Source organism: Nerophis lumbriciformis, linkage group LG39 (genome assembly GCF_033978685.3).
Source record: "Nerophis lumbriciformis linkage group LG39, RoL_Nlum_v2.1, whole genome shotgun sequence".
Lineage (NCBI taxonomy): Eukaryota > Metazoa > Chordata > Actinopteri > Syngnathiformes > Syngnathidae > Nerophis > Nerophis lumbriciformis.
In genome coordinates, this window is record NC_084586.2 from 13,767,356 (window position 1) to 13,791,500 (window position 24,145).

Genomic DNA, 24,145 nt, shown 5'->3' on the forward strand with positions numbered 1-24,145 from the left:
TGATGTGGCGGGCCAATTAAATGAAGGGCGGACCACATAAAATAATAGAGAGGACCACATAAAATATTGTGGCAGAACGCATAAAATAATGTGGCGACCCATGTAAATGAAGTGTCAGTCCACCTTTAAGGAAGTGGCGGACCACTTAAATGATGTAACGGGCCACTTTAAATGATGTGGCACACCACTTAAATGAAGGGCGGACCACATAAAATAATAGAGTGGACCACATAAAATAATGTGGTGGACCACATGAAATAATGTGGCAGATAATGTGGCAGACCGCATAAAAGAAAGTGGCGACCCATGTAAATGATGTGGCGAGCCACCTTGATTGATGTTGCCAACCACATGAAATGACGGCGGGCCGTTTAAATGATGTGGCGGACCACATAAATGAAGGGCGGACCACATAAAAGATTGTGGCAGACCGCATAAAATAAAGTGGCGACCCATGTAAATGATGTGGCGAGCCATTTGATTGATGTTGCCAACCACATGAAATGACGGCGGGCCGCATACATGACGTGGCAGTCCACCTTTAAGGAAGTGGCGGACCACTTAAATGATGTGACGGGCCACTTTAAATGATGTGGCACACCACTTAAATGAAGGGCGGACCACATAAAATAATAGAGTGGACCACATAAAATAATGTGGAAGACTGCATAAAATAATGTGGCGACCCATGTAAATGATGTGGCAGTCCCCCTTTAAGGAAGTGGCGGGCCACTTAAATGAAGAGCGGACCACATAAAATAATAGAGCGGACCACATAAAATAATGTGGCGGACCACATGAAATAATGTGGCGGATAATGTGGCAGACCGCATAAAATAAAGTGGCGACCCATGTAAATGATGTGGCGAGCCACCTTGATTGATGTTGCCAACCACATGAAATGACGGCGGGCCGCTTACATGACGTGGCAGTCCACCTTTAAGGAAGTGGCGGACCACTTAAATGATGTGACGGGCCACTTTAAATGACGTGGCACACCACTTAAATGAAGGGCGGACCACATGAAATAATAGCGTTGACAACATAAAATAATGTGGCGGACCACATGAAATAATGTGGCAGATAATGTGGCAGACCGCATAAAATAAAGTGGCGACACATGTAAATGATGTGGCGAGCCACCTTGATTGATGTTGCCAACCACATGAAATGACGGCGGGCCACTTAAATGATGTGGCGGACCACATAAATGAAGGGCGGACCACATAAAATAATAGAGCGGACCACAAAATATTGTGGCAGACCGCATAAAATAATGTGGCGACCCATGTAAATGATGTGACAGTCCACCTTAAAAGAACTGACAGACCACCTAAATAATGTGACGGGCCACTTTAAATGATGTGGCGCAACACTTCAATGACGTGATGCGCTTATTAAAGGTTTTAGCGGGCCACCTTAAAGAAAGTGACTGACCACGTTACAAAAATGTGGCTGACCATGTAAATGATGTGGCAGTCCACCTTGAAGGAACTGACAGACCACTTAAATGATGTGACAGGTCACTTTAAATGAAGTGGCGAGCCAAGTAGCGCACTACATCAAAAAATTTGGCGGACCACATGAAATTATGTGGCAGGCAAACTTAAATGGTGTGGTGAACCCAATAAAATGACGTGGGGGGCCACATAAATGAAGGGCATAAAATAATGCGGCGAAATACATAAAATGATGTTGTGAAGCACACAAAATGTTGAAGGAAGCGTTAGACCACATGAAATGTTGTGGCAGGCCACTTCAATTACATGGTGGACCACAAGAAATGACGTGACGGACCACCTTAAAGGAAGTGGCGGACCACATAAATGATGTGTCAGTCCACGTTGAAGGAAGTGGTGGACCACTTCAACAATGTGACGGCCACATAAAAATGATGTGGCGAGCCACCTTGATTGATGTTGCCAACCACATGAAATGACGTGGCGGGCCAATTAAATGAAGGGCGAACCACATAAAATAATAGAGCGGACCACATAAAATAATGTGGCAGACTGCATAAAATAATGTGGCGACCCATGTAAATGAAGTGTCAGTCCCCCTTTAAGGAAGTGGCGGACCACTTAAATGATGTGACGGGCCACTTTAAATGATGTGGCACACCACTTAAATGAAGGGCGGACCACATAAAATAATAGAGCGGACCACATAAAATAATGTGGTGGACCACATGAAATAATGTGGCAGATAATGTGGCAGACCGCATAAAATAATGTGGCGACCCATGTAAATGTGTGGCGAGCCACCTTGATTGATGTTGCCAACCACATGAAATGACGGCGGGAAGCTTACATGACGTGGCAGTCCACCTTTAAGGAAGTGGCGGACCACTTAAATGATGTGACGGGCCACTTTAAATGGCGTGGCACACCACTTAAATGAAGGGCGGACCACATAAATAATAGAGTGGACCACATAAAATAATGTGACAGACCGCATAAAATAATGTGGCGACCCATGTAAATGAAGTGGCAGTCCACCTTTAAGGAAGTGGCGGACCACTTAAATGATGTGACGGGCCACTTTAAATGATGTGGCACACCACTTAAATGAAGGGCGGACCACATAAAATAATAGAGCGGACCACATAAAATAATGTGGTGGACCACATGAAATAATGTGGCAGATAATGTGGCAGACCGCATAAAATAATGTGGCGACCCATGTAAATGATGTGGCGAGCCACCTTGATTGATGTTGCCAACCACATGAAATGACGGCGGGCCGCTTACATGACGTGGCAGTCCACCTTTAAGGAAGTGGCGGACCACTTAAATGAGGTGACGGGCCACTTTAAATGGCGTGGCACACCACTTAAATGAAGGGCGGACCACATAAATAATAGAGTGGACCACATAAAATAATGTGGCGGACCACATGAAATAATGTGGCAGATAATGTGGCAGACCGCATAAAATAATGTGGCGACCCATGTAAATGTGTGGCGAGCCACCTTGATTGATGTTGCCAACCACATGAAATGACGGCGGGCCGCTTACATGACGTGGCAGTCCACCTTTAAGGAAGTGGCGGACCACTTAAATGATGTGACGGGCCACTTTAAATGGCGTGGCACACCACTTAAATGAAGGGCGGACCACATAAATAATAGAGTGGACCACATAAAATAATGTGACAGACCGCATAAAATAATGTGGCGACCCATGTAAATGAAGTGTCAGTCCACCTTTAAGGAAGTGGCGGACCACTTAAATGATGTGACGGGCCACCTTAAATGATGTGGCACACCACTTAAATGAAGGGCGGACCACATAAAATAATAGAGCGGACCACATAAAATAATGTGGTGGACCACATGAAATAATGTGGCAGATAATGTGGCAGACCGCATAAAATAATGTGGCGACCCATGTAAATGATGTGGCGACCCATGTAAATGATGTGGCGACCCATGTAAATGATGTGGCGACCCATGTAAATGATGTGGCGACCCATGTAAATGATGTGGCGAGCCACCTTGATTGATGTTGCCAACCACATGAAATGACGGCGGGCCGCTTACATGACGTGGCAGTCCACCTTTAAGGAAGTGGCGGACCACTTAAATGAGGTGACGGGCCACTTTAAATGGCGTGGCACACCACTTAAATGAAGGGCGGACCACATAAATAATAGAGTGGACCACATAAAATAATGTGGCGGACCACATGAAATAATGTGGCAGATAATGTGGCAGACCGCATAAAATAAAGTGGCGACCCATGTAAATGATGTGGCGAGCCACCTTGATTGATGTTGCCAACCACATGAAATGACGGCGGGCCACTTAAATGACATGGCGGACCACATAAATGAAGGGCGGACCACATAAAAGATTGTGGCAGACCGCATAAAATAATGTGGCGACCCATGTAAATGATGTGACAGTCCACCTTAAAAGAACTGACAGACCACCTAAATAATGTGACGGGCCACTTTAAATGATGTGGTGCAACACTTCAATGACGTGATGCGCTTATTAAAGGTTTTAGCGGGCCACCTTAAAGAAAGTGGCTGACCACGTTACAAAAATGTGGCTGACCATGTAAATGATGTGGCAGTCCACCTTGAAGGAACTGACAAACCACTTAAATGATGTGACAGGTCACTTTAAATGAATTGGCGAGCCAAATAGCGCACTACATCAAAAAATGTGGCGGACCACATGAAATTATGTGGCAGGCAACCTTAAATGGTGTGGTGAACCCAATAAAATGACGTGGGGGGCCACGTAAATGAAGGGCATAAAATAATGCGGCGAAATACATAAAATGATGTTGTGAAGCACACAAAATGTTGAAGGAAGCGTTGGACTACATGAAATGTTGTGGCAGGCCACTTCAATTACATGGTGGACCACAAGAAATGACGTGACGGACCACCTTAAAGGAAGTGGCGGACCACTTAAACAATGTGACGGCCACATAAAAATGATGTGGCGAGCCACATTGATTGATGTTGCCAACCACATGAAATGATTTGGCGGGCCACTTAAATGAAGGGCGGACCACATAAAATAATGTGGCAGACTGCATAAAATAATGTGGCGACCCATGTAAATGAAGTGGCAGTCCACCTTTAAGGATGTGGCGGACCACTTAAATGATGTGATGGGCCACTTTAATGATATGGTGCACCACTTACATGAAGGGCGGACCACATAAAATAATAGAACATACCACATAAAATGAATTGGTGGGCCAATTTAAATAACCTGGTGAAACACATAAAATGACAGGAGGGCGACTTAAATTATGTGGCGGAACACATAAAATAATGTGGCCAACCACATAAAATGGCCAAATTAAATGACATAGCAGACAACATAAAATGTTGTGGGCCACTTTAAATGACATAACACACAACATCAAATGTTGTGGCAAGCCAGGTGGACCACAAAAATGATGTCGCAGGCCACTTATAATAGTGTAATAGAGCGCATAAAATAATGGGGCCAACCACATAAAATGATGTGGCCACATTAAATGAACTGGTGAAACACATAAAATGACAGGAGGGGGACTTGAGTTATGTGGCAGAACACATAAAATAATGTGCCTTAACACATCAAATGTGACGAAACACATAAAATTATGGGGCCAACCACGTAAAATGAAGTAGTGGGCCACTTTAAATAATCTGGTGAAACACATAAAATGACAGGAGAGGGACTTAAGTTATGTGGCAGACCACATCAAATAATGTGGCGACCCATGTAAATGAAGTGGCAGTCCACCTTTAAGGAAGTGGTGGACCACTTAAATGATGTGACGGGCCACTTTAAATGGTTGGCACACCACTTAAATGAAGGGCGGACCACATAAAATAATAGAGCGGACAACATAAAATAATGTGGCGGACCACATGAAATAATGTGGCAGATAATGTGGCAGACCGCGTAAAATAATGTGGTGGTGACCCATGTAAATGATGTGGCGAGCCACCTTGATTGATGTTGCCAACCACATGAAATGACGGCGGGCCGCTTACATGACGTGGCAGTCCACCTTTAAGGAAGTGGCGGACCACTTAAATGATGTGACGGGCCACTTTAAATGGCGTGGCACACCACTTAAATGAAGGGCGGACCACATAAAATAATAGAGTGGACCACATAAAATAATGTGGTGGACCACATGAAATAATGTGGCAGATAATGTGGCAGACCGCATAAAATAAAGTGGCGACCCATGTAAATGATGTGGCGAGCCACCTTGATTGATGTTGCCAACCACATGAAATGACGGCGGGCCACTTAAATGACATGGCGGACCACATAAATGAAGGGCGGACCACATAAAATAATGTGGCAGACCGCATAAAATAATGTGGCGACCCATGTAAATGATGTGACAGTCCACCTTAAAAGAACTGACAGACCACCTAAATAATGTGACGGGCCACTTTAAATGATGTGGCACACCACTTAAATGAAGGGCGGACCACATAAAATAATAGAGCGGACCACATAAAATAATGTGGCAGACTGCATAAAATAATGTGGCGACCCATGTAAATGAAGTGGCAGTCCCCCTTTAAGGAAGTGGCGGGCCACTTAAATGATATGACGGGCCACTTTAAATGATGTGGCGCACCACTTAAATGAAGGACGGACCACATAAAATAATAGAGCGGACCACATAAAATAATGTGGCGGACCACATGAAATAATGTTGTAGATAATGTGGCAGACCGCATAAAATAAAGTGGCGACCCATGTAAATGATGTGGCGAGCCACCTTGATTGATGTTGCCAACCACATGAAATGACGGCGGGCCACTTAAATGACATGGCGGACCACATAAATGAAGGGCGGACCACATAAAATAATGTGGCAGACCGCATAAAATAATGTGGCGACCCATGTAAATGATGTGACAGTCCACCTTAAAAGAACTGACAGACCACCTAAATAATGTGACGGGCCACTTTAAATGATGTGGCACACCACTTAAATGAAGGGCGGACCACATAAAATAATAGAGCGGACCACATAAAATAATGTGGCAGACTGCATAAAATAATGTGGCGACCCATGTAAATGAAGTGGCAGTCCCCCTTTAAGGAAGTGGCGGGCCACTTAAATGATATGACGGGCCACTTTAAATGATGTGGCGCACCACTTAAATGAAGGACGGACCACATAAAATAATAGAGCGGACCACATAAAATAATGTGGTGGACCACATGAAATAATGTGGCAGATAATGTGGCAGACCGCATAAAATAAAGTGGCAACCCATGTAAATGATGTGGCGAGCCACCTTGATTGATGTTGCCAACCACATGAAATGACGGCGGGCCGTTTACATGACGTGGCAGTCCACCTTTAAGGAAGTGGCGAACCACTTAAATGATATGACGGGCCACTTTAAATGATGTGGCACACCACTTAAATGAAGGGCGGACCACATAAAATAATAGAGCGGACAACATAAAATAATGTGGTGGACCACATGAAATAATGTGGCAGATAATGTGGCAGACCGCATAAAATAAAGTGGCGACCCATGTAAATGATGTGGCGAGCCACCTTGATTGATGTTGCCAACCACGTGAAATGACGGCGGGCCACTTAAATGACGTGGCGGACCACATAAATGAAGGGCGGACCACATAAAATAATAGAGCGGACCACATAAAATAATGTGGCAGACCGCATAAAATAATGTAAATGATGTGGCGTGCTTATTAAAGGTTTTAGCGGGCCGCTTTAAAAAGTGGCTGACCATGTAAATGATGTGACAGTCCACCTTAAAAGAACTGACAGACCACCTAAATAATGTGACGGGCCACTTTAAATGATGTGGCGCGCTTATTAAAGGTTTTAGCGGGCCACATTAAAGAATGTGGCTGACCATGTAAATGATGTGGCAGTCCACCTTAAAAGAACTGACAGACCACCTAAATAATGTGACGGGCCAATTTAAATGATGTGGCGTGCTTATTAAAGGTTTTAGCGGGCCGCTTTAAAAAGTGGCTGACCATGTAAATGATGTGGCAGTCCACCTTGAAGGAACTGACAGACCACTTAAATGATGTGACGGGTCACTTTAAATGAAGTGGCGGGCCAAATAGCGCACTACATCAAAAAATTTGGCCAACCACATGAAATTATGTGGCAGGCAACCTTAAATGGTGTGGTGAACCCAATACAATGACGTGGGGGGCCACATAAATGAAGGGCATTAAATAAAGCGGCGAAATACATAAAATGATGTTGTGAAGCACACAAAATGTTGAAGAAAGCGTTGGACCACATGAAATGTTGTGGCAGGCCACCTCAATTACATGGTGGACCACAAGAAATGACGTGACGGACCACCTTAAAGGAAGTGGTGGACCACTTAAACAATGTGACGGCCACATAAAAAATGATGTGGCGAGCCACCTTGATTGATGTTGCCAACCACGTGAAATGACGTGGCGGGCCACTTAAATGAAGGGCGGACCACATAAAATAATAGAGCGGACCACATAAAATAATGTGGCAGACTGCATAAAATAATGTGGCGACCCATGTAAATGAAGTGGCAGTCCCCCTTTAAGGAAGTGGCGGGCCACTTAAATGATATGACGGGCCACTTTAAATGATGTGGCGCACCACTTAAATGAAGGACGGACCACATAAAATAATAGAGCGGACCACATAAAATAATGTGGTGGACCACATGAAATAATGTGGCAGATAATGTGGCAGACCGCATAAAATAATGTGGCGACCCATGTAAATGATGTGGCGAGCCACCTTGATTGATGTTGCCAACCACATGAAATGACGGCGGGCCGTTTACATGATGTGGCAGTCCACCTTTAAGGAAGTGGCGAACCACTTAAATGATATGACGGGCCACTTTAAATGATGTGGCACACCACTTAAATGAAGGGCGGACCACATAAAATAATAGAGCGGACAACATAAAATAATGTGGTGGACCACATGAAATAATGTGGCAGATAATGTGGCAGACCGCATAAAATAATGTGGCGACCCATGTAAATGATGTGGCGAGCCACCTTGATTGATGTTGCCAACCACATGAAATGACGGCGGGCCACTTAAATGACGTGGCGGACCACATAAATGAAGGGCGGACCACATAAAATAATAGAGCGGACCACATAAAATAATGTGGCAGACCGCATAAAATAATGTAAATGATGTGGCGTGCTTATTAAAGGTTTTAGCGGGCCGCTTTAAAAAGTGGCTGACCATGTAAATGATGTGACAGTCCACCTTAAAAGAACTGACAGACCACCTAAATAATGTGACGGGCCACTTTAAATGATGTGGCGCGCTTATTAAAGGTTTTAGCGGGCCACATTAAAGAATGTGGCTGACCATGTAAATGATGTGGCAGTCCACCTTAAAAGAACTGACAGACCACCTAAATAATGTGACGGGCCAATTTAAATGATGTGGCGTGCTTATTAAAGGTTTTAGCGGGCCGCTTTAAAAAGTGGCTGACCATGTAAATGATGTGGCAGTCCACCTTGAAGGAACTGACAGACCACTTAAATGATGTGACGGGTCACTTTAAATGAAGTGGCGGGCCAAATAGCGCACTACATCAAAAAATTTGGCCAACCACATGAAATTATGTGGCAGGCAACCTTAAATGGTGTGGTGAACCCAATAAAATGACGTGGGGGGCCACATAAATGAAGGGCATTAAATAATGCGGCGAAATACATAAAATGATGTTGTGAAGCACACAAAATGTTGAAGAAAGCGTTGGACCACATGAAATGTTGTGGCAGGCCACCTCAATTACATGGTGGACCACAAGAAATGACGTGACGGACCACCTTAAAGGAAGTGGTGGACCACTTAAACAATGTGACGGCCACATAAAAAATGATGTGGCGAGCCACCTTGATTGATGTTGCCAACCACATGAAATGACGTGGCGGGCCACTTAAATGAAGGGCGGACCACATAAAATAATAGAGCGGACCACATAAAATAATGTGGCAGACTGCATAAAATAATGTGGCGACCCATGTAAATGAAGTGGCAGTCCCCCTTTAAGGAAGTGGCGGGCCACTTAAATGATATGACGGGCCACTTTAAATGATGTGGCGCACCACTTAAATGAAGGACGGACCACATAAAATAATAGAGCGGACCACATAAAATAATGTGGTGGACCACATGAAATAATGTGGCAGATAATGTGGCAGACCGCATAAAATAAAGTGGCAACCCATGTAAATGATGTGGCGAGCCACCTTGATTGATGTTGCCAACCACATGAAATGACGGCGGGCCGTTTACATGATGTGGCAGTCCACCTTTAAGGAAGTGGCGAACCACTTAAATGATATGACGGGCCACTTTAAATGATGTGGCACACCACTTAAATGAAGGGCGGACCACATAAAATAATAGAGCGGACAACATAAAATAATGTGGTGGACCACATGAAATAATGTGGCAGATAATGTGGCAGACCGCATAAAATAATGTGGCGACCCATGTAAATGATGTGGCGAGCCACCTTGATTGATGTTGCCAACCACATGAAATGACGGCGGGCCACTTAAATGACGTGGCGGACCACATAAATGAAGGGCGGACCACATAAAATAATAGAGCGGACCACATAAAATAATGTGGCAGACCGCATAAAATAATGTAAATGATGTGGCGTGCTTATTAAAGGTTTTAGCGGGCCGCTTTAAAAAGTGGCTGACCATGTAAATGATGTGACAGTCCACCTTAAAAGAACTGACAGACCACCTAAATAATGTGACGGGCCACTTTAAATGATGTGGCGCGCTTATTAAAGGTTTTAGCGGGCCACATTAAAGAATGTGGCTGACCATGTAAATGATGTGGCAGTCCACCTTAAAAGAACTGACAGACCACCTAAATAATGTGACGGGCCAATTTAAATGATGTGGCGTGCTTATTAAAGGTTTTAGCGGGCCGCTTTAAAAAGTGGCTGACCATGTAAATGATGTGGCAGTCCACCTTGAAGGAACTGACAGACCACTTAAATGATGTGACGGGTCACTTTAAATGAAGTGGCGGGCCAAATAGCGCACTACATCAAAAAATTTGGCCAACCACATGAAATTATGTGGCAGGCAACCTTAAATGGTGTGGTGAACCCAATAAAATGACGTGGGGGGCCACATAAATGAAGGGCATTAAATAATGCGGCGAAATACATAAAATGATGTTGTGAAGCACACAAAATGTTGAAGAAAGCGTTGGACCACATGAAATGTTGTGGCAGGCCACCTCAATTACATGGTGGACCACAAGAAATGACGTGACGGACCACCTTAAAGGAAGTGGTGGACCACTTAAACAATGTGACGGCCACATAAAAAATGATGTGGCGAGCCACCTTGATTGATGTTGCCAACCACGTGAAATGACGTGGCGGGCCACTTAAATGAAGGGCGGACCACATAAAATAATAGAGCGGACCACATAAAATAATGTGGCAGACTGCATAAAATAATGTGGCGACCCATGTAAATGAAGTGGCAGTCCCCCTTTAAGGAAGTGGCGGGCCACTTAAATGATGTGACGGGCCACTTTAAATGATGTGGCGCACCACTTAAATGAAGGACGGACCACTTAAATAATAGAGCGGACCACATAAAATAATGTGGTGGACCACATGAAATAATGTGGCAGATAATGTGGCAGACCGCATAAAATAAAGTGGCAACCCATGTAAATGATGTGGCGAGCCACCTTGATTGATGTTGCCAACCACATGAAATGACGGCGGGCCGTTTACATGATGTGGCAGTCCACCTTTAAGGAAGTGGCGAACCACTTAAATGATATGACGGGCCACTTTAAATGATGTGGCACACCACTTAAATGAAGGGCGGACCACATAAAATAATAGAGCGGACAACATAAAATAATGTGGTGGACCACATGAAATAATGTGGCAGATAACGTGGCAGACCGCATAAAATAATGTGGCGACCCATGTAAATGATGTGGCGAGCCACCTTGATTGATGTTGCCAACCACATGAAATGACGGCGGGCCACTTAAATGACGTGGCGGACCACATAAATGAAGGGCGGACCACATAAAATAATAGAGCGGACCACATAAAATAATGTGGCAGACCGCATAAAATAATGTAAATGATGTGGCGTGCTTATTAAAGGTTTTAGCGGGCCGCTTTAAAAAGTGGCTGACCATGTAAATGATGTGACAGTCCACCTTAAAAGAACTGACAGACCACCTAAATAATGTGACGGGCCACTTTAAATGATGTGGCGCGCTTATTAAAGGTTTTAGCGGGCCACATTAAAGAATGTGGCTGACCATGTAAATGATGTGGCAGTCCACCTTAAAAGAACTGACAGACCACCTAAATAATGTGACGGGCCAATTTAAATGATGTGGCGTGCTTATTAAAGGTTTTAGCGGGCCACATTAAAGAATGTGGCTGACCATGTAAATGATGTGGCAGTCCACCTTAAAAGAACTGACAGACCACCTAAATAATGTGACGGGCCAATTTAAATGATGTGGCGTGCTTATTAAAGGTTTTAGCGGGCCGCTTTAAAAAGTGGCTGACCATGTAAATGATGTGGCAGTCCACCTTGAAGGAACTGACAGACCACTTAAATGATGTGACGGGTCACTTTAAATGAAGTGGCGGGCCAAATAGCGCACTACATCAAAAAATTTGGCCAACCACATGAAATTATGTGGCAGGCAACCTTAAATGGTGTGGTGAACCCAATAAAATGACGTGGGGGGCCACATAAATGAAGGGCATTAAATAATGCGGCGAAATACATAAAATGATGTTGTGAAGCACACAAAATGTTGAAGAAAGCGTTGGACTACATGAAATGTTGTGGCAGGCCACCTCAATTACATGGTGGACCACAAGAAATGACGTGACGGACCACCTTAAAGGAAGTGGCGGACCACTTAAACAATGTGACGGCCACATAAAAATGATGTGGCGAGCCACCTTGATTGATGTTGCCAACCACATGAAATGATGTGGCGGGCCACTTAAATGAAGGGCGGACCACATAAAATAAGGTGGCAGACTGCATAAAATAATGTGGCGACCCATGTAAATGAAGTGGCAGTCCACCTTTAAGGAAGTGGCGGACCACTTAAATGATGTGATGGGCCACTTTAATGATATGGTGCACCACTTACATGAAGGGCGGACCACATAAAATAATAGAACAGACCACATAAAATGAATTGGTGGGCCAATTTAAATAACCTGGTGAAACACATAAAATGACAGGAGGGGGACTTAAATTATGTGGCGGAACACATAAAATACTGTGGCCAACCACATAAAATGGCCAAATTAAATGACATAGCAGACAACATAAAATGTTGTGGGCCACTTTAAATGACATAACACACAACATAAAATGTTGTGGCAAGCCAGGTGGACCACAAAAATTATGTCGCAGGCCACTTATAATAGTGTAATGGAGCGCATAAAATAATGTGGCCAATCACATAAAATGATGTGGCCACATTAAATGAACTGGTGAAACACATACAATGACAGGAGGGGAACTTAAGTTATGTGGCAGACCACATAAAATAATGTGCCTTAACACATCAAATGTGGCAAAACACATAAAATGATGGGGCCAACCACATAAAATGAAGTGGTGGGCCACTTTAAATAATCTGGTGAAACACATAAAATGACAGGAGGGGGACTTAAGGCATGTGGCAGACCACATAAAATAATGTGACGGAACACATAAAATAATGGGGCCAACCACATAAAATGATATGGCGGGCCAATTTAAAGGACATAGCAGACAACATAAAATGATGTGGCAAGCCACTTAAATTACATGGCAGACCACACAAACGACGTGGCGGGCCACTTAAAATAATGTAATGGAGTACATAAAATAATGTGGCGGAACACATAAAATAATGGGGCTAACCACATAAAATGATGTGGCGGGCCAAATTATATGACATAGCAGACAACAAAAATGTTGTGGCGGGCCATATTAAATGACATAACAGACCACATAAAATGTTGTGGCAAGCCACTTAATTTACATGATGAACCACATAAATTATGTGGCGGGCCACATAAAATCACGTGGCAAACCAAACACACACAAAGAAAAAGGCGGGCCACATTAATTGATGTAGTAAACCAAATCAAATGTTATGGCAGGCCACTTTAAAGCAAGTAGTGGACCACATAAAATAATGTGGCAAGCCTGGTAAATTACATGGTGGACTACGTAAAATTAAGTGGTAGGCCACTTTAAAGATCTGGTGAAACACATAAAATGAAAGGTGGGGGACTTAAATTATGTGGCGGACAACATAAAATAATGTGCCGCAACACATAAAATAATGTGGCCAACCACATAAAACGATGTGGCGGGCCAAATTGAATGACATAGCAGACAACATAAATTGTTGTGGCGGGCCACATTAAATAACATAACAGACAACATAAAATGTTGCGGAAAGCCACTTAAATTACATGGTGTACCACATAAATGACGTGGCGGGCCACATGAAATAATGTGATGGAGCACATAAAATAATGTGGCGGGCCACATTAAATAACATAACAGACAACATAAAATGTTGCGGAAAGCCACTTAAATTACATGGTGTACCACATAAATGACGTGGCGGGCCACATGAAATAATGTGATGGAGCACATAAAATAATGTGGCGGAACACATAAAATGATGGGGCCATCCATTTAAAATGATGTGGCGGGCCACCTTAAAGGAAGTGATAGACCATATAAAATGATGTGGCAAGCCACTTAAATTACATGGTGGACCACATAAATGATGTGGCGGGCTACTTGAAATAATGTAATGGAGCACATTAAATGAAGTGGTGGGCCACAATAAATAATGTAGCGTACAACATAAAAGGACATGGCGGACCAATTAAAATGATGTGGCCCTGAGTTTGGCACTTGTGCTGTATATGACAGGAGTACACTCTGCTACACAAACGGTAGTGGACCTGTGGTGTGGTCTAAGGTCAGAGCTACCAGTCCTGGTAGAAGGGACCTGTGGTCCAGTCTAAGGTCAGAGCTACCAGTCCTGGTAGAATGGACCTGTGGTCCAGTCTAAGGTCAGAGCTACCAGTCCTGGTAAAAGGGACCTGTGGTCCAGTCTAAGGTCAGAGATACCAGTCCTGGTAGAAGGGACCTGTGGTCCAGTTTAAGGTCAGAGCTACCAGTCCTGGTAGAAGGGACCTGTGGTCCAGTCTAAGGTCAGAGCTACCAGTCCCGGTAGAAGGGACAGTTGGTCCAGTCTAAGGTCAGAGCTACCAGTCCTGGTAGAAGGGACCTGTGGTCCAGTCTAAGGTCAGAGCTACCAGTCCTGGTAGAAGGGACCTGTGGTCCAGTCTAAGGTCAGAGCTACCAGTCCTGGTAGAAGGGACCTGTGGTCCAGTCTAAGGTCAGAGCTACCAGTCCTGGTAGAAGGGACCTGTGGTCCAGTTTAAGGTCAGAGCTACCAGTCCTGGTAGAAGGGACCTGTGGTCCAGTCTAAGGTCAGAGCTATCAGTCCCGGTAGAAGGGACCTGTGGTCCAGTTTAAGGTCAGCGCTACCAGTCATGGTAGAAGGGACCTGTGGTCCAGTCTAAGGTCAGAGCTACTAGTCCCGGTAGAAGGGACAGTTGGTCCAGTCTAAGGTCAGAGCTACCAGTCATGGTAGAATGGACCTGTGGTGCAGTCTAAGGTCAGAGCTACCAGTCCTGGTAGAGGAACCTGTGGTCCAGTCTAAGGTCAGAGCTACCAGTCCTGGTAAAAGGGACCTGTGGTCCAGTCTAAGGTCAGAGCTACCAGTCCTGGTGGAAGGGACAGTTGGTCCAGTCTAAGGTCAGAGCTACCAGTCCTGGTAGAAGGGACTTGTGGTCCAGTCTAAGGTCAGAGCTACCAGTCCTGGTAGAAGGGACCTGTGGTCCAGTTTAAGGTCAGAGCTACCAGTCCTGGTAGAAGGGACCTGTGGTCCAGTCTAAGGTCAGAGCTACCAGTCCCGGTAGAAGGGACAGTTGGTCCAGTCTAAGGTCAGAGCTACCAGTCCTGGTAGAAGGGACCTGTGGTCCAGTCTAAGGTCAGAGCTACCAGTGCTGGTAGAAGGGACCTGTAGTCCAGTCTAAGGTCAGAGCTACCAGTCCTGGTAGAAGGTACAGTTGGTCCAGTCTAAGGTCAGAGCTACCAGTCCTGGTAGAAGGGACCTGTCGTCCAGTCTAAGGTCAGAGCTACCAGTCCTGGTAGAAGTGACCCTATTGGGACTTACTGGAGTAATTATTGGGCTCCAATGCAGTTGTTGGTACCTCAGGTGTTCAGTTTTAGTCTTCAGGGTACACAAACACAAGCCTACCCCCAAAATGTACCCCTATAACTACTCCCAAAAGAAGACAGGCCTCAGTAGTACTAGCAGTAGTAGAAGTAGTAGTAGTCGTACCTCCGGCGTCTGCACCGTGGGACGGCGTGCCAAGCTGGTAGTTGCAGACCACGGTGGTCTGAGAGTCACTGGACAGGTGGCTGCCCGTGGATTGGTGCAGAGGTCGACTGCGTGAGGCGCGGTGACTCGAGCTGTCCGTCGACGAGTCCGTCCGGGTATCGCTGGAAATGGACGGCTCCCGACCTAAGACAGGACCTTTGGGTTAATCCCGAGCAGCCGTGTGTTTACCGTCAGAGTCCGGGATAAAAACATGTTCTTTAGAGGGTTGAAGGTCAGCGCGTTATTGGCACAACCTCGCTTAACCCCCCCGCCCCGGATTATGGTCACCAGAGTAATCTGCTGGTGCGGCAGTCCCGTACCGGAGTCCTCGCTGTCGTAGCCCGCCTTGCTGCTGCCGCTGCAGTGCTGGAGCTCCAGCTGCGGGTTGGAGCCGGTGCAGGGGTTGGAGCTCTCCTGCAGTATCACCGGCGTCCCACGGGGGTCAGCGTAGAGCAGCAGCAGGGGCTGATAATGGCCTTTGATACAGCGGGACACCACGTCCTTCCACTTAGGGCCGATCTGGACACACACACACACACACACACACACACACATTAGGCAAAGTAAAAGGTCCATACGGAGAGAGAGCGCGTTGGACTGACTGCCAAAAGCCGAAGGTCAAACATGTCCTATACATGCTGCAGTGTGTCCATTTTGATATCACGTGGCGATACTTTCTCATTACAGCGGCACATATCCTCTACGTGACTCACAGCTAGGAAGACAGCCAACATCCAAACGACCTTAACACATAATCAGTTGCAGCCAAAAGAACAAGTAAATGTGCACACACACACACACACACACACACACACACACACACACACACACACACACACACACACACACCCACTCACCTCTTTGACTTGGGCATCGTCGAAGTACATCCATTTGCGTATCTTGGTCTGGAAGAAGAAGGTGGAGTAGTGCTTGCCGTAGTAGCACACCATGCCCACCAAGTAGAGCTCTGCCTGGCGAGCTCGCTCCTCTGTCACACGGTAGAACAACTACGGCGAGGGAGGGAGGAGAGCAGGGTGGAGGGAGGGAGGGAAGGAGGGATGCGGGGAGGAGAGGGGAGAGGTGTGAGACAAACCACTTCACATGGTTTCTTTATTTTACACCTCCATCCTCTATGCACTCATTATTTCTATCTACCTACCTACCTACCTATCTATCTACCGACTGACCGACGACATACCTACCCACCGACCGACCGACGACCAATCGACCGACGACATACCTACCTACCGACCGGCTGACGACCAATCGACCGACGACCTACCTACCTACCGACCGACCATCAGACAACCTACCTACCTACCTACCGACCGACCAACGACCTACCTACCTACCTACCTACCTACCTACCTACCGACCGACCGACCGACCGATCGACCGACGACCAACCTACGTACCTACCTACCTACCTACCTATCTTCCTACCGACCTACCAATTGACAACCTACCTACCGACCGACCGACGACCTACCTACCGACATACCTACCTACTTAACGACTGACCAACCGACCGACCGACTGACCGACGTCCTACCTACCGGCCGACCGACTGACCGACGTCCTACCTACCGACCGACCGACTCACCGACAACCTACCCACCTACCTACCGACCGACCGACGACCTACCTACAGTACCTACCGACCGACCCACAACCTACCTACCTACCTACCTATCTACCTACTTACCGACCTATCTACCTACTGACCGACCTACCGACCAACCGATAACCTACCTACCTACCGACCGACCGACGAAGGACATACCTACCGACCGACCGACTGACCGGCGACATACCTACCAACCGATAACCTACCTACTTACCGACCGACCGACGACCTACCTACCTATCGACCGACCGATAACCTACCTACCTACCTATCTACCTACCTACCGACCTATCTACCTACTGACTGACCGACCAACCGACCGATGACATACCTACCTACCCACCAACCCAACCAAAAAATGCAACAGCTCAATTAAAAAACTGTACTTAAGCCACATTCTTTTTTCTTTTTTTTTAGTACTGAACTCTTAACCCTCATTTGTAAACAGTCACATGCTTATTATACAAACAGTATAATAAGCATGTGACTGTTTACAAATGAGTACAGTTTTTTAATTGAGCTGCTGCATTTTTTGGTTGGGTTATTTATTTATTTTGAGTAAATTCTACATTTCTAAAAGGGGAGGAATGTAATAGAGTGATCTATGTTTGTCTGTTGCCATCTCCTGGTGAATGTTGGCTATAGCGTACTGGGGTTACTTTTTGGTTGGCCAACGATTTACGTGGTGTTGCGCACCTGACGTCAAGTGTGTGAGTCTGTTCTGAAGTCTACAGTAAAGAGACGTACTTCATCACCTCGCCTGGTTATTGCCTCCAACTCAATATATTACAACAACATTGCTGTTTACGGCAGACGAACTGCTTTACGGTAGAATAAAACATGACTGCTGTTGTTGTGTGTTGTTACCGCGCTGGGAGGACGCTAATGAAACTGCCTAACAATAAACCCACCAGTGACGTGCGGTCACTAGAGGCCATCATGGAAAGAAAAAAAATGTAAAAAGAAAAAAAAAAATTAAATTGTTATATGTATCCAGTTATTATACTATAAAGTTATTTTCCATTCAACTTCACCAGTTTTAGATTATTTTTATTCAAAATCGCTGAATTTTCACATTTGCCGTTCAAATACTGAGAAGAGACGGTGCGGTGAACAGCAGCCAGTTGAGGCACGTCACTCTGTGCCTCAACATGGATTGCAGACTCGGCTAACTGCTGGCCTGCTGTGCAGTGAGACTGTATTGCTATATGAACTATATTATACATTTCCATAGTTTAGTTAGCTGAGGTATATAATGTACAGTGTATTTTGTCAACAACTGTATGTGTGGAACGTATTTCTTGTGCTGAGCAATCATAAAACTGCTGCGTAGACGCACTGTGTGAGGCTCGCGTAACCCCGCCTCCTGGTGCCGGTTAATGCACCTCCGCGCAGACTGCACCCCCCGACCGGAGCGCCACACCAACCAAAGCCCACACCCAAACCCTCCACGTGCAAGACCGAATCCACCCCAAAAAAGTCACTTAACAAGAAGCCAAAAAGTGCAAAAACAACATTGCTCACGTCGGAGGAGCCGTGAACGACTGCAGGGACACAACATTAGGTACACCTGCAGACTGCAGCACGGATTTCATATTTAATTCATTCACAACTCCTCCAACACCAACACCACTGTTCCCGCACTTATAAGTAAAGGTAAGACCATAATAACGTTTTTTTTTTTATTAAATGTGCTTTTTTGTGTGCTACAGTTTGTATGTGTAAAGTTAAAGTTAAGTTAAAGTACCAATGATTGTCACACACACACTAGGTGTGGTGAAATTTGTCCTCTGCATTTGACCCATCCCTTGATCACCCCCTGGGAGGTGAGGGGAGCAGTGGGCAGCAACGGCGCCGCGCCCAGGAATAATTGTTGTTGATTTAACCCCCAATTCCAACCCTTGATGCTGAGTGCCAAGCAGGGAAGAATGCTGGTATGAGCTTTTAAACATAACCCATTAACTGCTGCCAATCAAATGGTGAATAAGATACTCTTTAGGCTTCATATGTTTGTAAATCTGACTGTGATGAAGTCAGTGCCTCACCAGCCATCAACCTCACCGCACGTCACTGCTGCCTACCTACCTACCTACCTACCGACCGACCGACCGATCGACCGACGACCTACCTACGTACTTACCTACCAACCGACAACCTACCTACCTACCTACCTACGTACCTATCTTCCTACCGACCTACCAATTGACGACCTACCTACAGACCGACCGACCGACGACCTACCTACCTACCTACTTAACGACTGACCAACCGACCGACCGACTGACCGACGTCCTACCTACCGGCCGACCGACTGACCGACGTCCTACCTACCGACCGACCAACTGACCGACAACCTACCCACCTACCTACCGACCGACCGACGACCTACCTACAGTACCTACCGACCGACCCACAACCTACCTACCTACCTTCCTATCTACCTACCTACCGACCTATCTACCTACTGACCGATGACCTACCTACCTACCGACCGACCGACGAAGGACATACCTACCGACCGACCGACTGACCGGCGACATACCTACCTATCGGAGAGTCTGGTCCTGCTTCCTCTCCGCTTTGTAGTTTGTGGGTCAAAACAATATCTTTCTGTTGATTACAATACATGAAAGAAACAGAACACCTTCATGTTGCTTCCCATCCTATGTTTGTACACACTTTTGTATACACTGTACAAGGGTACGGTGTCCAGGCGTCTCTCCTCAATTGAGCCAAATGTAATTCTGTCTCTGTTTAATTCTTTGCTTCTTGTCTTGTTTAATAGATGTCATCAGTGTTTGATGACAAACCTTCTAAAAAAGGTAGGAAGTAGGAAGTGTCCCAATACTTTTTTTTCTCTCCTCCCGCTATATCTAATATTAGAAATTAAGCCAATTCCGCGGTTCGTTTGAGCGTAAAGACTCCAAAACACGCCAAGCCCGAACCCAGCTAAGCGAGCACATTGTTACGTTTAAGAGGCAGGAAGCGAGTAATTATCCAAATTGTTATCTATTATCGCAAAGGGGCTAATCATGGCGGCGCTAAGAGCGAAAGAGACGGCAGCAGGCGGGGGGGGCGCCAGGCAGGCGGATGGATGTGAAACAACGCCGACACAAAAGCAACAAAGCGCATTACGGCCCCGATTTGTATCCCTCAACCAGCTTCATCTGGGGAGGAGAAAAGAGCGACGGCACGCGGAGGAGGAACGGCGCGAGGATGGGGGGCAAGGAGGGGGGGTGGTTTTGACACGATATAACGTTTTTCTCATGCATCATTCATGACAATCACTTCGGGACGAGTGCGCCCGCGATGTTACATTGAAATGCAACACCCACTCTTCCACGCGTGCACGGGGGAACTCCCCATGGTCGGCGACCTAACCTGGAATATGTCCAAAAAGTCAGAGGCATGAGGGAGGTAAAAAGTTGCTCGTTGCCGTGACAACGGCAGCCCCTCCTCCCCTGACACCGCTGTCCTTAGTCTAGCGAGGTTTCATCAGCTCGGAGGGGGCCGCTAACAGCCTACCTGTCCTTCATGTCAAGGTTACTTCCTTCCGAGACCTTCCCCCCCTGTCGGGTCCTTCAGAGGGCAGAGGACAACCTTTTGGTATTCAGAGCGTTTCCCTCCGTCTTGTCAACGCTCGGCCGCACAGGTGTCACACTCGAGGCCCGGAGGACGGGTCCGGACCGCCACGCCGGTTCGTGTGGTCCTCGGTCAATAAAACACTCGCTAAGTGTAACAGCTGAGCACAAAAGCTCGACATACACGATATTGCTAAAAGTATTTGGCCACCTGTCTTGACTCACATATGAACTTGAGGCATACTTGCCAACCTTGAGACCTCCGATTTCGGGAGGTGGGGGGTGGGGGCGTGGTCGGGGGTGGGGCGGGGCGTGGTTGGGGGCGTGGTTAAGAGGGGAGGAGTATATTGACAGCTAGAATTCACCAAGTCAAGTATTTCATACATATATATATATATATATATATATATTTTTTTTAATATATATATATATATATATCTACATCCTGAAAATATGCAAACAAACTGTGTTTAGATAATTGATACTTCAAACTTGCATAAATAAATCTTAAGGAATGTAACATAACTTGGCTTCTGAGAGTTTCAAAATGTAATGAATAAAATGCTAAAGTTGTTGATAAACAAGCAATTATTTTAATAATTAAATATGGTCATTTTAAATGAATTATTATGATAATTTAAAATCAATTATTTCAAATATGTTTATTTTAATGTATAATTCTATGGCTGGATGTAATAAGGAGTCATGAAAAAATACAAATAGAAATACAATTAATTTTGATGTTTTTAGCAAAATATAGTAAAAATGTATTTAGTTTTTTTTTTTTTTTAATTAATAAATATATTTATTTTTAGGTAAGATAAACATAATAATTAAATATGGTCATTTTAAATGAATTATTATGATAATTTAAAATCAATTATTTCAAATATGTTTATTTTAATGTATAATTCTATGGCTGGATGCAATAAGGAGTCATGAAAAAATACAAATAAAAATACAATTAATTTTGATGTTTTTAGCAAAATATAGTAAAAATGTATTTAGTTTTTTTTTTTTTAAATTAATAAATATATTTATTTTTAGGTAAGATAAACATAATAATTAAATACGGTCATTTTAAATGAATTATTATGATAATTTAAAATCAATTATTTCAAATATGTTTATTTTAATGTATAATTCTATGGCTGGATGTAATAAGGAGTCATGAAAAAATACAAATAAAAATACAATTAATTTTGATGTTTTTAGCAAAATATAGTAAAAATGTATTTAGTTTTTTTTATTTTTTATTAATAAATATATTTATTTTTAGGTAAGATAAACATAATAATTAAATATGGTCATTTTAAATGAATTATTATGATAATTTAAAATCAATTATTTCAAATATGTTTATTTTAATGTATAATTCTATGGCTAGATGTAATAAGGAGTCATGAAAAAATACAAATAAAAATACAATTCATTTTGATGTTTTTAGCAAAATATAGTAAAAATGTATTTAGGTTGTTTTTTTTAAATTAATAAATATATTTATTTTTAGGTAAGATAAACATAATTATACAATTTATCTCTAGTCTGGATGATTTAGTTCTTGTCACCCTGTTGGCTGTCCTCACTCAGGTCCGCATGGAGCTGGAGGGGGCGTGGCTTCCAGCTCCGGCTGAAAATCGGGAGATTTTCGGGAGAATATTTGTCCCGGGAGGTTTTCGGGAGAGGCGCTGAATTTCGGGAATCTCCCGGAAAATTCGGGAGGGTTGGCAAGTATGACTTGAGGTGCCATCCCATGGCACTTCAATATGATGTCGGTCCACCTACTCAGTGCCCTAGTGGTTAGAGTGTGCGCCCTGAGATCTGTAGGTTGTGAGTTCAAAACCCGGCCGAGTCATACCAAAGACTATAAAAATGGGAGCCATTACCTCCCTGCTTGGCACTCAGCATCAAAGGTTGGAATTGGGGGTTATATCACCAAAAATTATTCCCGGGCGCGGCCACCGCTGCTGCTCACTGCTCCCCTCACCTCCCAGGGGGTGATCAAGGGTGATGGGTCAAATGCAGAGAATAATTTCGCCACACCTAGTGTGTGTGTGTGTGTGACAATGTACTTTAACTTTTGCAGCTATTACAGCTTCAACTCTTCTGGGAAGGCTGTCCACAAGGTTGCGGAGTGTGTTTATAGGAATTTTCCACCATTCTTCCAAAAGCGCATTGGTGAGGTCACACACTGATGTTGCTGGAGAAGGCCTGGCTCTCAGTCTCCGTTCTAGTTCATCCCATAGGTGTTCTATCGGGTTCAGGTCAGGACTCTGTGCAGGCCAGTCAAGTTCGTCCCCACCAGACTTCGTGGCTGAGTTGCTGTTGTTCCCAAACTCTTCCATTTTCTTAAAATAAAGCCGACGGTTGACTTTGGCATATTTAGGTGCGTGGAAATTTCACGTCTGGATTTGTTGCACAGGTATCCTGTGACATTTTCACGCTGGAAATCACTGAAAGCGGCCCATTATTTCACAAATGTTTGTAGAAACAGTCTCCATGCCTAAGTGCTTGATTTTACACACCTGTGGCCGGGCCAAGTGATTAGGACACCTGATTCTCATCATTTGGATGGGTGGCCAAATACTTTTGGCATTATAGTGTACATAACGAGTGTCCTGTATGTAAAATATTTATGGTGGTCGACCGGGTGAAAACACAGAAATCCCCCCAAAAAACATGTAATATGGGGAAAACACACTGGAAGTACGATGAAATGAGACAAAACTACACAAATAAATGATAATACAAAACCCCAAAAAACAGTGAAGTTGTCACGTTTTGTAATTTGTAAATAAAAACAGAATACAATGATTGGAAAATCCTTTTCAACTTATATTCACTTGAATAGACTGCAAAGACAAGATATTTGATGTTCGAACTGAGAAACTTATTTTTTTTTTGCAAATAATCATTAACTTAGAATTTAATGG

At 44.6% G+C, this 24,145-nt stretch overlaps 1 protein-coding gene across 5 annotated transcripts in view; it reads right to left on the reverse strand.

Annotated features, from left to right (window-relative positions):
• Positions 1-24,145, reverse strand: part of usp54b (ubiquitin specific peptidase 54b) — a 198,303-nt gene that overhangs the window by 44,054 nt on the left and 130,104 nt on the right. For all 5 annotated transcript variants that reach the window (XR_012049420.1, XR_012049421.1, XR_012049419.1 and 2 more), the window contains exons 9-11: positions 16,862-17,011; positions 16,325-16,523; positions 15,966-16,148 (exon numbers count right to left, since the gene is read on the reverse strand). Coding sequence is in view for 2 of the 5 variants with exons in the window: in XM_061931743.2 (XP_061787727.2) it covers positions 15,966-16,148; positions 16,325-16,523; positions 16,862-17,011 (532 nt within the window). In the remaining 3 variants the exon portion in view is untranslated. The remainder of the gene's footprint in view (positions 1-15,965; positions 16,149-16,324; positions 16,524-16,861; positions 17,012-24,145) is intronic.